At 29.0% G+C, this 18,301-nt stretch overlaps 2 protein-coding genes across 2 annotated transcripts in view; one reads left to right on the plus strand and one right to left on the minus strand.

Moving 5' to 3' along the window:
• The window catches only part of LOC139810814 (uncharacterized), a 163,135-nt gene that overhangs the window by 105,543 nt on the left and 39,291 nt on the right, over positions 1-18,301 (minus strand). The gene's annotated exons all lie outside the window — the stretch shown is intronic.
• On the plus strand, positions 112-4,062 carry LOC139810570 (uncharacterized). Its single transcript, XM_071774229.1, has 5 exons — positions 112-201; positions 713-848; positions 1,478-1,527; positions 2,358-2,478; positions 3,503-4,062. The coding sequence occupies exons 1-5, from the start codon at positions 160-162 to the stop codon at positions 3,598-3,600; spliced, it is 447 nt and encodes a 148-aa protein (XP_071630330.1). The 5' UTR covers positions 112-159; the 3' UTR covers positions 3,601-4,062.

Genomic DNA, 18,301 nt, shown 5'->3' on the forward strand with positions numbered 1-18,301 from the left:
TAACGTACAGACAGTATTAACGTTGTATAATTTGTACATATTTCATTAAGTATGTATATATACATCCCATCCGAAATATCGGTATATCAGTGCGGTCTTGAATGCTGTAACGAACATACGAATATCACGTCTTAAAACACTCTAAAAGATAAACCAAGAATGAAGATTTTAGTGTTCGCCGCGTGTATATTGGCAGCCGTCGTAAGTACTGACAATTAGTACCCAACTAATAATCTCCTTTCCGAGCCGTACATAACACAGATTCAATTAATCCTTAGATATCTTTCCGAACTCCATTTGAGCGTCCAATTAAAATTACATATCGCAAAAATTGTTTAATATCTAGATTTAAAAACTCATTAAAATATAATTCTCTAAACTTAATAGCAAATCTTTATTCTCGATTACTTCTCGTAATGCAATAGATATTATTAGACCAACAATTTAAAGAATCGTATGTAGATAGAACAAAGATATACAACAAAGAATGTGTTATATGTTACTGAAATTTTCTCATTTTATAAATACCAAAACTGCGCGCAAAATAATCTGTATTTTATCAATGTTAAAGAGCTTCGAAGTTATCCTATTTAACAAATGCATTCAATTGTTTTCTATAAGTAAAATAATTAAAAATTGTAATATAATATAGTGATATAAATAATAGTAAAATAATATTTTTAAAAGTAATTAATTTTTCTGTGGATTTCAGACGGTGGGTGATGCACTGTTAACCAATATCATAGAAACTATAACATCAAACGTTCAACGTTTCACATTCGACCTCAAAGAACTGATTGATTTTCATTTAATATTTGCAGAATGCGCCATGAAATTTGATTTATTAAGTGAGTGTCTTAATTAAATAACAAATAATTATTAAATATTTTGTTAATATGCTTAAGTAGACACAATAATAGAACTATATGTATATACATATAAAGGTAACTTATCCTCACTGTTAAAAAATTTGTCATTAAAGGTTCATGCTTCAATAAAATTAAATCTCATTCTTAATAAAATAACATTATAAAATTCCAATTCTTTTTATTTAAAATATAATTTTTATAATAAGTATTGTATATTAGAGTATTTTTTTAAGAACATTTTTATTCTCGTTATTATTTTTCATGATATTAAGCAATTTATAATAGTATATTAAAAAATAATATTATCATATATAATGAATAAATGTGTAATAGTTACAATATACTCTAAATTATCTTAGATACTATATTATATTATTATATTATTATAAGAAGCTTTGCATTATTATATTGTATTATGTTAGAGTACATCGTTACATGTATATTACATTATCGTTATTGAATTCATCTCTCTAAAAAAGAGCTACATTTAAAAATTCATATTCCGCAATGCAACATCAATTTCAGAAAGAAATTCCCCGACAATGACGTACATAGTATTTTATGCATTTGGAAAACTGTGTTATTAAAAACCTATTCATATATTGCAGAGATCCCTAAACCAGAGCTATCCTACTGTATAGCACAAAAGAAAAATTTGGTAAGTAAATATATGTATTCAAATATACATATATATATTTAAGAGAGACAAAGAAAGAGAGGCAGACAGAGAGAGAGAGAGAGAGAGAGAGAGAGAGAGAGAGAGAGAGAATTAAATTTATAGACAAGATTTATCTAAATTATAATGCGACTTACATTTCGCAAAATTTCGAAACAAAGAAATAGGAATTAAATGAAAAAGCTTATCTTTAAAAATATTACTCCTGCTTTCATTATTAAATATTTTCAAAAAATAAATTATTCAACAAAATTATTAATCTTACCCAGGAATCTTTTAAATAACTAATAATTTCATAGATACATATAAAGATATCATGAAACGAATGTTCTTTCTTTAAAGTCAATTATCTCGAAAAAATTGCATTAATAAAAAAAATGTTCCAAATAAAAAGTTTTTATTTTTTTTCTGTATTATCATATAAAACAATAAAAAATAAGGGTTTCTATAAAAAAAAAAAAATTAAGTTGACCCCTTTTGACCTATAGTAGCGCCACTTATGATGAAACGAATAGTGCCATCTTGTGTCCTCTTTGATTCCAAACAAGTTTTATCTAAAACATTTTTTTATATAATGCATATTTTATGAGATTTTTGTCATTAACATTATAAAAATGGTTCACCTTGAGTCTGTTTTCTATTGCTGAACTGGCTGCGCTAGTTCAGCGTTTATCTTTTTCCTTCCAATATGGAGTAAAAAAGATAAACTCTGAACTAGTGCAGCTAGTTCAGCAATAGAAAACAGATCCCTTATATAGTACATTTAAATATAAATTTTTTAACTTTTTTCATTTAATACTTTTTGATTCTAGATCGACAAAGAGGGTGGAATATTATGGGACGAAAGTGTGAATTACATTAAAAAAATCGTTCGTGACGAAAACATGTGGATTGAAATTTGGGATAAGTTATTAAAAAAGTGCAAAGAAGAATGTAATTAGTTTTATATATATATATACATATACAAAGTGATTCCGACCGTCCGTTCCAGCCGTTCTTCTCAGAAATGTGACGTCGCAGCAAATATATTTTCATTACTAATGAGCATCGAAAGTAATTAGTGGTAATAGTTTTATTTTTCTGGACAAACCGGAAGTAGGTGTAACTGGAGTTAGTTATAAAATTTCAAATAGGAACTTGGGTCGAGTAAGGTATCGTTTGATAGAGCTTTGAAAAAGAAACAACTTTTACTAATAAAACTTTTTTTAATTATCTCTTACAAGTTTCGAGGAAAATTCATTTAAATGTGTGGAAAGGACCTGTGAAATAGCCATCTCAATCCTCACTTGACACTCCCATGGATTTCTTTTTTTGCGTCGCGAGTCAAAGACATTGTTTACTAGCATCTTCCAACAACAAGAGACAAAATGGAGCGAATCCGGGACTTCAGTCGATGAGAAAGTCCTATAAATTACTGACAGTGTTAAAACACGGTTGCGGCAATGTGTGTATCAAGGTGGCTAGCATTTCGAGCACTTGTAAAATTATCATCATATATCATACATTACAATGTCAACAATCAGAAATGGTGTCCACAATTCGAAAAAATAACGCGGAAACATTTCGAGCACTTGTAAATTACTGCACACATTCAAAAGAATTTTTCTCGAAACTTGTAAGAGATAATTGAAAAAAGTTTTAGTAAGAGTTGTTTCTTTTTGAAAACTCTATCCGGGGATACCCCATTCGATCCATGTTCCTATTTGAAATTTTAAACCTGATCCCAGTTACGCCTACTTCCGGTTTGTTCAGAAAAATAAAATCATCACCAATGATTACTTTGGGTGCCCATTAAGTAATAAGAATTGTTTTCCTAACTTCCTGAGACGTCATCACATTTCTGAAAAAAACAGCTGGCACGATCACCCTGTATACTATATGTGCAATGTAATATATGTATTATACATTTAATTTATAGTGCTATAAAACAAATTTTTAACGCCTCTTTTTTTTACAGACGATAAGTTCGAAGGAAGCGGGTATGAAAAATCCTTGAAAGCCATGGAATGCGGATTGCCAATGGTGAAATACATTGCACAACAAAAAGTGTTGTAAAATAAAATTTTTTTTCTGAAAATATAAAATACGTATAGAAAAATATATGAAAATTATATATAACATAAAATGTTTGAATTACGGGAGACCGGGGCAAACTTGACACTAGGCTTCTTGCCAATTTAAATTTATCGTAAAAACTTGCCTTTCCTACTGTAAATGCGTCTTTATGTGCCAGTATTATCAATGGAATTTGGTGACATTCTGAGTTATGGTGTAATTTTTAGCGCGACAGTTTTGACAGTAAAAAATAATTTTTTTCATTTCTAAAAGATTTCTACCCTTTCATCGACTTTTACTCTTGCGACCTATATGTAAGTGATTTTGATGGAAAATTTAATGCTCTATGCGAATCCGGTAATAGTTTTTGCATATTTTCAAAATTTTTATGTTTTTGGAGTAACAAAAGTGAAAAATGATGCTCGGGGCAAAGTCGACAACCACGCGGTTTCATCGGCTCCCAATAACAAACGATGCTTGTCATGTAGTCATATGGCTCATGACAAATGTATGCGCACGTCCGATCGCGAATATACTTGCATAAATTGTTTTTCAAACATGAATTTAGATGAAAATAATTAAAAGTTTAACAATTTTTGTTCTCATTATTTCTTATAAATGTTTTACTTAATTCTGAATTTTTGTACTTTCTAAATACACGATATATACGATAAACAATGTATTTTTAGTTTTAGACAATAAAATATAAGTTCCAGATCAAATTGTATCGATCAGGCAAAGTGTCGAGTTTGGCATTTTTCAATTTGAAAATTTGTCTTTGCGTCACTTTTCCTTTCCTGGGGGCAAAACTAAGACGTACAGCAAAACATTTCCTTAAGCAATTTTGTACCTGAAGGAACAGTTTTTAAACGTGTACGATTGAATTTGTGTGAAAATTTTAAATAATTGTTGAAAATTGCCTTTGAAAAAATCGTGTCGAGTTTGCCCCGGTCTCCCCTACCCTATCATTTCTCCTTGAATACAAATATGGATTCCTGATAAGTAGAGATAACGATAAGAAAATTTAAATAATCTGTATAAAAGGCCATCTCCTTCAACTACTGATTTCTTGGATAATATATAAAGAGTTTTCAAATAAATACGTAGATGATTTTCAATTACAGACATGTACTAACAATGTTAATTTTTTATTATTATTGTACATTTTCTTCAATTGCCCATTAATTAACATTATTTTAAAACGCGTTAAAAATTTCCACTTTAGCACAATCAAAACATACACAGAAATTTAGTACTCTTTTGTTGCTAATTTGTTGTTCTATTCCGGATTTTGTTGCAGCAACTATTTCGGAAAAAACAATGGCTGTGTTAGCTTAAGTTTAATTTAGCACAGCCATATAAACAAAAAAAAAAAAAAAAAACATGTTTATTTAGTGCTATTTTATTGCTAATTTGTTGCTCTATTCCCAAATTCGTTGCATCACCCTATGAGAAAACTACCTCTAATTACTCTCATCTAGAACAATATCTTTAAAATTCCAGTCTAAAGAAATATTTCGACGGATTACTTTAGATTTATTTTTGTTTAACTTTTACTATCGCATGGCTCTGACATGACACAAACATCTAACAAATCATGCCGTTTGACAAATATTTTATCGTTTTAATTGCGACGCACAAAGATTTTTTAGATTCGGCGTAGTTTGGGCATTATGTCTGACTAATTAATTTTTGTGAGTTTTGTATATACGCTTGAAAAGAACCGGAATCTACGGTCGAAACGTAGTGTTACTTTGATCAATAAAATTTGGCCAGTTGGGTCGATCAGCATACCTTGATTAATTTTTAATTATTCACTGGCGACTCGAGTTCTAAAGTTTTATTTTTGTTGCTTAACATTTTCATCAACTCCGATTTTGTGGCTTCGCCCCTATCATCAGAAAACTGTCTGTAATTATCGCCATCTAGCACAGCACCTTATAATAACATTTTCAAGGAGTATCTTGACCTATTATATCATTTTGATTTTGTTGCTTCACATTTGTGCTAGATAGGTATATTTAGAAGTCGTTTTTCGATGGTCAGGATAGTAAGCAACAAAATCGGGATCGATGGAAATGTGCAGAAGTAACAAAATCAAAATGATATAATCCTTCTATATATATTTTAAAAATGTTATTATGTTATTACGTTGTTAAGATGTACTAAATGGAAGTAACCAAGGATAGTTTTTTTAATAATAGAGAGCAACAAATTCAAAATAATATAATCCGTCAAGATTTTGCTTTGAGATTCAAATTATAAGATGTGCTAGATAGCATTCGAGTATCTGGGGATTGTTTCCTGATAGGTGGAGCAACAAAATCGGGATCGATGGAAATGTTTATAAAGGAACAAAATCTAAATGATATATAATCTTTTGAGATTTTCCTTAAAATTGGAATTATAAAATATTGGGTTAAATGGGATTAATTAAGGGTAGTTTTCTCATTATAGAGATGGTGCAATGAATTTGCAACAAATAGAGCAACAAATTAGCAACCAAATACCACTAAATAAATATATCCTTGTTTTTTTAATTTTATTTTTTATGTGGCTGTGAGTTAACTGAAACTTAACCTAGCACACCCACTGTTTCTTTCGAAATAGCTAAAACAACAAAATCCGGAATAAAGTAACAAATTAGTAATAAAAGAGCACTAAATTTCTATATATGCTTTATTTGATTGCGCTAAAATAGCTGTGTCAGCATGATAGACATGTTATAAGCTTTGTTTTGCTCGTAGTAAATATTGGCTTTTCACGAAATATAAGAATGGCGTAGTTTTACGCACGCAAAAATCCAGCACACATGTTTGAAATATAAACAGAATATTACGCCAGTTTCACAAATAGAACAATCAATACGTCTGTTTACACAAAGTTCGCGACAAATAACGTGTAGACAGTATTAACGTTGTATAATTTGTGTTTCATTAAGTATGTATATATACATCCCATCCGAAATATTGGTATATCAGTGCGGTCTTGGAATGCTGTAACGAACGTACGAATATCACGTCTTAAAACACTCCAAGATAAACCAAGAATGAGAACTCTAGTGTTCGTCGCGTGTGTACTGGCTATCGTCGTAAGTACTGACAATTAGTGTCTAACTAATAATATTTTTATATTACAAGTGCGTGGAAAGTGGCCCATTACACGCGTGTTTTTTGTGCGACAAATAGCCAATTCCACACATTCACTCGAAACAGTGCGGTAATATCTCATTCCCGCACAGTCTCGGGCACAAATAACTATTTCCGAACCACATCACTGCATAACATAGATTCAGTCAATCCTTAGATATCTTTCCGAAGATCCGCTCGATCGTCAAATTAAAATTACATATCGCAAAAATTGTTTAAATTCTAGATTTAAAAACTCATTAAAATATAATTTTCTAAACTTAATAGCAAATCCATGTCCTCGACTACTTCTCGTAATTCAAGGTGTTATTATTCATAGACCAACAATTTAAGGAAACAAATATAGAACAAAGACATACAACAAAGAATTTGTTATGTTACTGGTGTTTTCTCACTTTATAAACATCAAAACTACACGCAAAATAATATGTATTTTATCAAAGTTAAATAGCTTCAAAGTTATCGTATTGAACAAATGCATTCAATTGTTTTCTATCTTATAAGTAAAATAATTAAAAATTGTATGTATGTATGTATATAAAAATTGTAACATAATATAGTGATATAAATATAGTAAAATAATATTTTTAAAAGTAATTAATTTTTCTGTGGATTTCAGACGGTGAGTGATGCACAGTTAAATCACGATATCAAAGAAACTATAATATCAAAGGTATTCGACATCAAAGAACTGATAGAGTGTCATTTAACATTTGCAGAATGCGCCGTGGAATTGGGTTTATTGAGTGAGTGTTTTAATTAAATAACAAATAATTATTAAACATTTTGTTAATATGCTTAAATAAACATAATAATAAAACTACATAAGTATATATGTATTTATGTATGTATGTATACTTTGATCGAGGTACTGTATATACATATATGTATATAAATATATACATAGAGTATTCATATGTTGCAGAGATTCCTAGACCCGAGCTATCCAACTGTATAGCACAAAAGAAAAATTTAGTAAGTAAATATATGTATTCAAATATACATATATATATATATATATATATATATATATATATATATGTGTGTGTAAGAGAGACAAAGAAAGAGAGACAGAGAGAGAGATTAGTATCTAACTAATAATATTTTTTCCGAACCACATCATGACGTCACATAACATAGATTCAGTCAATCTTTAGATATCTTTCCGAAGATCCGCTCGAGCGTCAAATTATAATTACATATCGCAAAAATTGTTTAAATTCTAGATTTAAAAACTCATTATAATATAATTCTCTAAACTTAATAGCAAATCCCTGTCCTCGATTACTTCTCATAATGCAAGGTGTTATTATTCATAGACCAACAATTTAAGAAAACAAATATAGAACAAAGATATACAACAAAGAATCTGTTACTGGAATTTTCTCACTTTATAAATATCAAAACTACACGCAAAATAATATGTATATGATCAAAATTAAAGAACTTTGAAATTATCATATGGAACAAATGCATTTAATTGTTTTCCATCTTATAAGTAAAATAATTAAAAATTGTAACATAATGTAGTGATATAAATATAGTAAAATAATATTTTTAAAAGTAATTAATTTTTCTGTGGATTTCAGACGGTGGGTGATGGACAGTTAAATCATGATATCAGAGAAACTATAATATCAAAGATATTCAACATCAAAGAACTGATAGAGTGTCATTTAATATGTGCAGAATGCGCCGTAGAATTAGGTTTAATAAGTGAGTGTTTTAATTAAATAACAAATAATTATTAAACATTTTGTTAATATGCTTAAATAGACACAATAATAAAACTACACTATATGTATATATGTATATAAGTATGTATATGTATGTATTTATGTATGTATGTATACTTTGATCGGGGTACTGTATATACATACATGTATATAAATATATACATAGAATATTCATATATTGCAGAGATTCCTAGACCCGAGCTACCCTACTGTATAGCACAAAAGAAAAATTTGGTAAGTAAATATATATATTCAAATATAAATATATATATTTAAGAAAGACAAAGAAAGAGAGACAGACAGAGAGAAAGAGAGAGAGAGAGAGAGAAAGAGAGAGAAAATTAAATTCATTAGCAAGATTTATCTAAATTATAATGCGACTTACATTTCGCAAAATTTCGAAACAAAGAAATAGGAATTAAATGGAAAAGCTTATCTTTAAAAATATTACATCTGCCTTCATTATTATTAAATATTATCAAAGAATAAATTATCTAACAAAATTATTATTCTTACTCAGAAATCTTTTAAATAACTAGTAATTTTATAGATACATATAAAGATAACATGAAAACAAATGTTCTTTCTTTAAGTCAATTATGTCGAAAAAATTGCATTATTAAAAAAAATGTTCCAAATAAAAATTTTTTGTTTTAATCTCTATTGTCATGTAAAACAATAAAAAAAAATAGGAATTTCCATTTTGAAACAATTAAGTTGACCCTTGTTTGACCTATAGTATAGCGCCACTTATGATAAAACGAATAGTGCCATCTTGTGTCTTCTTTTTCCTTCCAATGTGGAGTAAAAAAGATAAACTCTGAACTAGTGCAGCTAGTTCAGCAACAGAAAACAGATCCAAGGTGAACCATTTTTATACTGTTAATGACAAAAATCTCATAAAATATGTATTATATAAAAAAATGTTTTAGATAAAACTTGTTTGGAATCAAAGAAGACACAAAATGGCACTATTACTTCATCATAAGTGGCGCTACTATAGGTCAAACAAAGGTCAACTTAATTTTCAGTAATAGAAAACAGATCCCTTATATAGTATATTTAAATCTAAATTTTTTAACTTTTTTCATTTAAGAATTTTTTATTCTAGATCGACAAAGAAGGTGGAATATTGTGGGACGAAGGTGTGAATTACCTTAAAAAAGTCGTTCGTGACGCAAAGGCTTGGGATGAAATCTGGGATAAGTTACTTGTAAAGTGCAGAGAAAAATGTAATTAGTTTTAATATATATACATATGTATAAAGGGTGATTCCGATCACCCGTGCCAGTCGTTTTTCTCAGAAATGTGACGCCGAAAGGAAGTTAGAAAATAAATTTTCATTACTAAAGAGCACCCAAAGTAATCATTGGTGATAGTTTAATTTTTCTGGACAAACCGAAAGTAGGTGTAACGGGAGTTAGTTATAAAATTTCAAATAGGAACTCGGGTCGAGTGGGGTATCGTTGGATAGAATTTCGAAAAAAAAAAAAACAACTTTTACTAAAACTTTTTTAATTATCTTTTACAAGTTTCGAGGAAAATTCATTTAAATGTGTGGAGAGAACCTGTGAAATAGCCATCTCAATCCTCACTTGACTCCCATGGATTTCTTTTTTTGCGTCGCGAGTCAAAGACATTGTTTACTAGCATCTTCCAACAACAAGAGACAAAATGGAGCGAATCCGGGACACTTGTCAGTCGATGAGAAAGTCCTATAAATTACTGACAGTGTTAAAACACGGTTGTGTGCGGCAATGTGTGTATCAAGGTGGCTGGCATTTCGAGCACTTGTAAAATTATCATCACATATCATACATTATAATAATCAGAAATGGTGTCCACAACTCGAAAAACTAACGCGGAAACATTTCAAGCACTTGTAAATTACTAATTACTGCACAAATTCAAAAGAATTTTTCTCGAAACTTGTAACAGATAGTTGAAAAAAGTTTTAGTAAAAGTTGTTCCTTTTTTTCAAAGCTCTATCTAGTGATACCCCATTCGACCCATGTTCCTATTTGAAATTTTAAAACTGACCCCAGTTACTCTACTTCCGGTTTGTTCGAAAAAATAAGATCATCACCAAAATGATTACTTTGGGTGCGCATTAGTAATGAAAATTGTTTTCCTATAACTTTCTGCGACGTCACATTTCTGAGAAAAACAGCTAGCACGGTCAGAATCATCCTGTAGGTATACTATATACGTAATGTAAAATATTATTCATTTAATTTATAGTGCTGTAAAACAAATTGTTAACGTCCTCTTTTCTTGCAGACGATAAGTTCGAAGGAAGCTGGCATGAAAAATCCTTGAAAGCCATGGAATGCGGATTGCCAATGGTGGGATACATTATACGACAAAAAATTTTTTTCTAAAAATATGAAATGCATATAGAATAGGAATGCGGATTGCCAATGGTCGGGTACATTATACGACACAAAATGTAAAATAAAAATTTTTTTCTCAAAATATGAAATACATATAGAATAATGTATGAAAGTTATATATATAACATAAAATGTTTAAATTACTCTATCATTTCTCCTTGAATAAAATATAGTTTCCTAATAAGTAAAAGATAACAATAAAAAAATTTAAATATTCCGTATATAAGACCATCTTCTTCAACTACTGATTTCTTGGATAATATATAAAGAGCTTTCGAATAAATACGTAGATGATTTTCAATTATAGACATGTACTAACAATGTTTTTATTATTATTGGACATTTTCTTCAATTGCCTATAGATTAAAATTATTTTAAAACGCATTAAAAATTGCCACTCTAGCACAATCAAAAACATACACAGAAATTTAGTACTCTCTTGTTGCTAATTTGTTGCCCTATTCCGGATTTTGTTGCAGCAACCATTTCGAAAAAAACAGTGGCTGTGTTAGCTTAAGTTTAATCTAGCACAGCCATATAAACAAATAAGAAAACAAAAAAAACATGTTTATTTAGTGCTATTTTATTGCTAATTTGTTGTTCCATTCCCAAATTTGTTGCATCACCCTATGAGAAAACTACCTCTAATTAATCTCGTCTAGCACAATATCTTTAAAATTCCAGTTTAAAGAAATATTTCGACGGATTACTTTAAATTTATTTTTGTTGCTTAACATTTTCGTCAACTCCGATTTTGTGGCTCCGCCCCTATCATCAGAAAACTGTCTCTAATTATCGCTATCTAGCACAGAGCACCTTATAATAAAATTTTCAAGAAATATCTTGAACCATTATATCACGGTCTTACATACAGGTCTCTCAACTCGTATAATGGGGATGGTTCGCTTGGCGAAACCGAAAAGTATGAGGTCGCTGCAATCGAGGGATGTGCTGTGCGAGCGAGAGAGCAATAGTAGCGCATAGCGCATACGTATTATATTGTAATCTAAGAATCCACAATTTTCATAATACATTTACAATAAATAAATAAATTATATAATATATATAATATAATATATAATATAATATAATATAATAATAAATAAAATATAATATAGAATGTATATATATAATTAATATATATATAATATATAATATATATATAATATATATATATATATATCTACTCTATATATATATATATTATATATATATATTATATATATATATATATATATTATATATATATATATATATATAATATATATAATATATATATAATTAAGGAAACTAGAACTTACCTCTGCAATAACTTTCCCGTTCGCATCATGCTTGACGTACTTTCTGAGAATATATTTCTCTTCAAAATGTTTCTCACAAACATAATGCGAAGACGTCAGTTTCTTGCTAGGAATCGCGGCTTGCCATTTTTGAGCCGTTCACTATGCGTTAACACTTTAAAAACCGACCGTTTTATTTTCAGGCTTTTAAAGCCTGTTTTGCATTTGGGTACAATGCACGGTTTTTGTCATTACGTCAAATTATAGAACGCGTGCACTGTGACGAACTATTTAACGCAATGACAACACAGGTTACGTATTTCAAATCGCGTGTCAAATCGACATCCCTCGATAGCAGCGACACCACAAGAAATGACTTCGATATTGGAGTCACCCCCACCACTGAAATTCTATCGAGTTGAGAGACCTGTATGTAAGACCGTGCATTATATCATTTTGATTTTGTTGCTTCACATTTGTGCTAGATAGATATATTTAGGGGTCGTTTTTCGATGGTCAGGATAGTAAACAACAAAATCGGGATTGATGGAAATGTTAAGTAACAAAATCAAAATGATATAATCCTTCTATATATTTTTTAAAAATGTTATGTTATTACGTTGTTAAGATGTACTAAATGAAAGTAACCAAGGATAGTTTTTTTAATAATAGAGAGCAACAAATTCAAAATAATATAATCCGTCAAGATTTTGCCTTGAGATTCAAATTATAAGATGTTGTGCTAGATAGGATTCGAGTATCTGGGGATTGTTTTCTGATGGATGGAGCAACAAAATCGGGATCGATGGAAATGTTTATGAAGGAACAAAATCAAAATGGTATATAATCTTTTAAGATTTTCCTTAAAATTGGAATTATAAAATTTTGGGTTAAATGGATTAATTAAGGGTAGTTTTCTCATGGTAGAGATGGTACAATAAATTTGCAACAAATAGAGCAACAAATTAGCAACCAAATACCACTAAATAAATATATCCTTGCTTTTTAATTTTATTTTTTATGTGACTGTGAACTAACTGAAACTTAAGCTAGCACACCCACTATTTCTTTCAAAATGGCTAAAACAACAAAATCCGGAATAGAATAACAAATTAGTAATAAAAGAGCACTAAATTTCTATATATGCTTTATTTGATTGCGCTAAAATGGCTGTGTCAGCTTGGATAGACGTGTTATAAGCTTTGTTTTGCTCGTAATATAGTAAATATTGGCTTTTCACGAAATATAAGAATGGCTTAGTTTTTTACGCACGCAAAAATCCAGCACACATGTTTGGTAATATAAACAGAATATTACGCCAGTTTCACAAATAGAACAATCAGTACATCTGTTTATACAAAGTTCGCGACAAATAACGTGTAGACAGTATTAACGTTGTATAATTTGTGTTTCATTAAGTATGTATATATATATCCCATCCGAAATATTGGTATATCAGTGCGGTCTTGGAATGCTGTAACGAACGTACAAATATCACGTCTTAAAACACTCCAAGATAAACCAAGAATGAGAACTCTAGTGTTCGTTGCGTGTGTACTGGCTGCCGTCGTAAGTACTGACAATTAGTATCTAACTAATAATATTTTTTCCGAACCACATCACATAACATAGATTCAGTCAATCCTTAGATATCTTTCCAAAGATCCGCTCGAGCGTCAAATTAAAATTACATATCGCAAAAATTGGTTAAATTCTAGATTTAAAAACGCATTAAAATATAATTCTATAAACTTAATAGCAAATCTCTATTCTCGATTACTTCGCGTAATGCAATAGATATTATTAGATCAACAATTTAAAGAATCATATGTAGATAGAACAAAGATATACAACAAAGAATGTGTTATGTTACTGAAATTTTCTCATTTTATAAATACCAAAACTGCGCGCAAAATAATCTGTATTTTACCAATGTTAAAGAGCTTCGAAGTTATCGTATGGAACAAATGCATTCAATTGTTTTCTATAAGCAAAATAATTAAAAATTGTAATATAATATAGTGATATAAATATAGTAAAATAATATTTTTAAAAGTAATTAATTTTTCTGTGGATTTCAGACGGTGGGTGATGCACTGTTAACCATCAATATCATAGACGCTATAACATCAAAAGTATTCGACATCCAAGAACTGATGGAGTTTCATTTAAGGTTTGCAGAATGCGCCGTGGAATTGGGTTTATCGAGTGAGTGTTTTAATTAAATAATTATTGAATATTTTTTATAGGAGTAATACCACTCTAAAGGCTCGAAAATGGTGGAATTTTTTGTGGTTAAAAAAAGTAAATAAAAAATCTATTTAAAGGACTTTATTGTAGATACATGTCTTAAAGTGTATGAAACATTTTATTATTTTTTAATGGCGGCGCTGGAGCCTTGTAAGCATAAAGCGTTTCTTTGCGGAAGCTGCACTGAAAAAAAAATCTGGTTGAATTAATTGGACGTCTGGTGGAATAAACGAGCCAGATTCTTCCAATTAATGCAACCAGAATTCTAGTTATGCAGCCAGAATTCCTATTAATTCAATCAGATTCTGGTAGATTCAACCAGTATTTTCTGGTGGAAAGTAAACGAACCAGATTTCTTTTTAGTGTGCTCCGGGGCTTGCAGCTTAAACGCCGCAAATTTTGACCTGGGACAAAAAACCAAAATTTTTCATAATCTGCATGATAACAGCTAGAGAAATACGTGATTTTTAAAATATTGTTTTTCATAGAAGTGGTAAGCATTTGAAAAAAAAGTTAATTGAAACTTTCAAACAACTTTTTTTCAAAATGCTTGTCATTTCTATGAAAAACGATATTTTAAAAATCCCCTACGTATTTCTCTAGCTATTATCATGCAGATTATGAAAAATTTTGGTTTCTTGTTCCAGGTCACGGCACTTATGCTGCAAGCCCCGAAGCAGCTCCCGCAAAGAAACGCTTACGCTTACAAGGTTCCAGCGCCGCCTTTTTAAAAAATTTTTTAAAAAATTTTTTTAAAAATAAAAAATTGTTACAATAAAGTCTTTTAAATAAATTTTTTATTTACTTTCTTTTTTAACCACAAAAAATTCTTCTGTTTTTCGGGTCTCTAGAGTGGTGTTACCCCTTAATGTGCTTAAACAGACACAATAACAAAACTACACTATATATACTTTGACAGGTATTGTATATACTATTATATATCTACATACATGTATACAAATATATACATAGAGTATTCATATATTGCAGCGATCGTTAGACCCGAGCTATTCTTCTGTATGGCGCAAAAAAAAAATTTGGTAAATATACGTATTCAAATATACATATAAGTATATATTTAAGAGAAACAGAGAGCGAGAGAGAGAGAGAGAGAGAAAAGGAGGAAGGGAGGGAGGAAGAATTAAATTCATAGACAAGATTTTTTTTAATTTTAATGCAACTTACATTTTCGCAACTTATATAACGTCTCTTTTAAAACAGAGAAATAGGTATTAAATGGAAAAGCTTATTTAAAAAAAATTACTCCTGCCTTCATTATTATTAAATATTTTTGAATCAAAGAATAAATTATTCAACAAAATTATCATTTTTACTCAGGAATCTTTTAAATAACTATTATAACTATTATATTTTTAAATAACTAGTAATTTCATAGATACATATAAAGATATCATGAAAACAAATGTTCTTTCTTTAAGTCAATTATCTCGAAAAAATTACATTATTAAAAAAAATGTTCTCAATAAAAAATTTTTGTTTTAATCTCTATTGTCATGTAAAACAGTAAAAAAATAGGGATTTCCATTTTGAAACAATTAAGTTAACCTTTGTTTGACCTATAGTAGCGCACTACTTATGATGAAACAAATAGTTTTTCTTGTGTCCTTTTTAATTCAAAACAATATCTTTGTCTGAAATATTTTTTTATATATAATGCATATTTTATGAGACATTTTTATAAGTCATTAACATTATAAATGATTCACCCTATCTATACTATATAGTATATTTAAATATATATTTAACTTTTATCATTTAATACTTTTCAATTCTAGATCGACAAAGAGGGTGGAATATTGTGGGACGAAAGTGAGATTTTCCTTAAAAAAGTCGTTCGTGACGCAAAGGCTTGGGATGAAACGTGGGATAAGTTACTTAAAAAGTGCAGAGAAGAATGTAATTAGTTTTAATATATATACATATAAAGGGTGATTCCGATTACCTATGCCAGCTGTTTTTCTCAGAAATGTGACGTCAAAAGAAAGTTAGAAAATAAATTTTTATTACTAAAGAACACCCAAAGAATGTAATCAATTTATATATATACATATAGTATTATAAAACAAATTTTTAACGCCTTCTTTTTTGCAGACAATAAGTTCGAAGGAAGCTTGTATGAAAAATCCTTGAAAACCATGGAATGTGGATCGTCAATGGTAATATACATTATACAACAAAAAATAAATATGTTCTAAAAAATCTAAAATAAAGTTTTTTTCCGAAAATATGAAATACATATAGAATAATGTATAAAAATTATATATAACGTAAAATGTTTGAATTTCCTCATTATTTTTTCTTAAATACAAATACAGATGATAAATAGAAATATAGATAAAAAAGTTTAAATCTTCTTTATAAAAGGCCATCTCCTTCAACTGCTGACTCATTAGATAATATATAAAGAGTTTTTGAATAAATACGTAGTTGATTCTTACAGACATGTACTGACGGTGTTAAGATTTTTTATTGTTATTAGACATTATCTTCAAGTGTTCATAAATTAAAAATTGTTTTAAAACGCATTAAAAATTTTAAAATCATTTCATGACAAAAGAGTAAGAACTCCGTCCATTACTTTAAAATATTAAAAATCAGTTCCTTAAAGAGGTCAATAACACTCGCTGGCAACAACCTAACAAAGCGAAAAAGAATGGTCTGAGAGAGTAATAAACTTACTGGCGACATATCGTTCCGTCCCAATTTATTCAAACAAATGCCACGGCTATAAAACGGAACGCTAAGCCTATAGTATTTATAGTCATTATATAAACCCCGTATCAAAAAAGCGTATCGGACGTTGTTCAGAATAAAGTTTCCTATATTGAGACACAGAAGGTTTAATATTTACATTTTGATTAGAGATCAACTAGAAACATATACCTTACCGATCGTGAGAAATGGAACGATCACTCTCATGAAACCTGACGCTATTAAAGTATGTCAAAGTACGGCTGTTGTGAAACACTCCGCAATATTACACATGCAACAAGAGAGTTATTAAAACGTTTTTGTAATAGTGATATAAAATCAAGTTATTAATAAATAAGGATGGATATAAAAAATTAGAGGAATAAAACTGGCATATTTATTAGAAGATATATATATTAAAAAAAAAAGACAATTAATTATTAGTGTATCTCTTCAATAAATAAATTAGTTGTGACATATTTCTTCAATAAATAAATTAGTTTGATAGTAAAATATTTCCTCTCTGTCTTTCATGTTTATGATATATATTTGTCAAATGCATATTAAAAAAATTTAATAAAATATTTTTTTTTATATCAGCTTATATAAAATTTAATCTTGGAAACAGACAGAGAGATCAAACGCAGACATCAAATTTTATTTAAAAAATATTTAGAAAATAAAAATTAATCATTTCCTTGCTGTATTTTATAGAATTTTTACTGTATTTTCTATTCTATATTCTATAGACAATTTATGTCTATTCTAAGAATCTTGTTTTAGAGACAGTTTCATGAGTAAAATATTCAATAAATTGATTGTTTATATTCAATTTATTGAATACTTTAATATATTCATATTTTAGTCACACAAGGTTAAATATAATACTAATCTATTCTGATCCATCCATTTGAAGACAATAGATTCTATAAAGTCTTATATTTATTTATGTTATATTTCTTCTATATATTATTATATTATATATATATATGTAATATAATTTTCATAGAGATTTATATTAATAAAATAAAAAATAATTTATTCACCTCACCACGGTTGCTTTGCCATCACTCTATATCTTCTAGACCTTTCCCTCCTCTTTCGTTGCATTCGCATATATTGGCATATAACATAATACAATACTCGCAAAAGCAGTTAATTACAATCGCGCGTACTGCTCT

Source organism: Temnothorax longispinosus, chromosome 3 (assembly GCF_030848805.1).
Source record: "Temnothorax longispinosus isolate EJ_2023e chromosome 3, Tlon_JGU_v1, whole genome shotgun sequence".
In the NCBI taxonomy this organism is placed as follows: domain Eukaryota; kingdom Metazoa; phylum Arthropoda; class Insecta; order Hymenoptera; family Formicidae; genus Temnothorax; species Temnothorax longispinosus.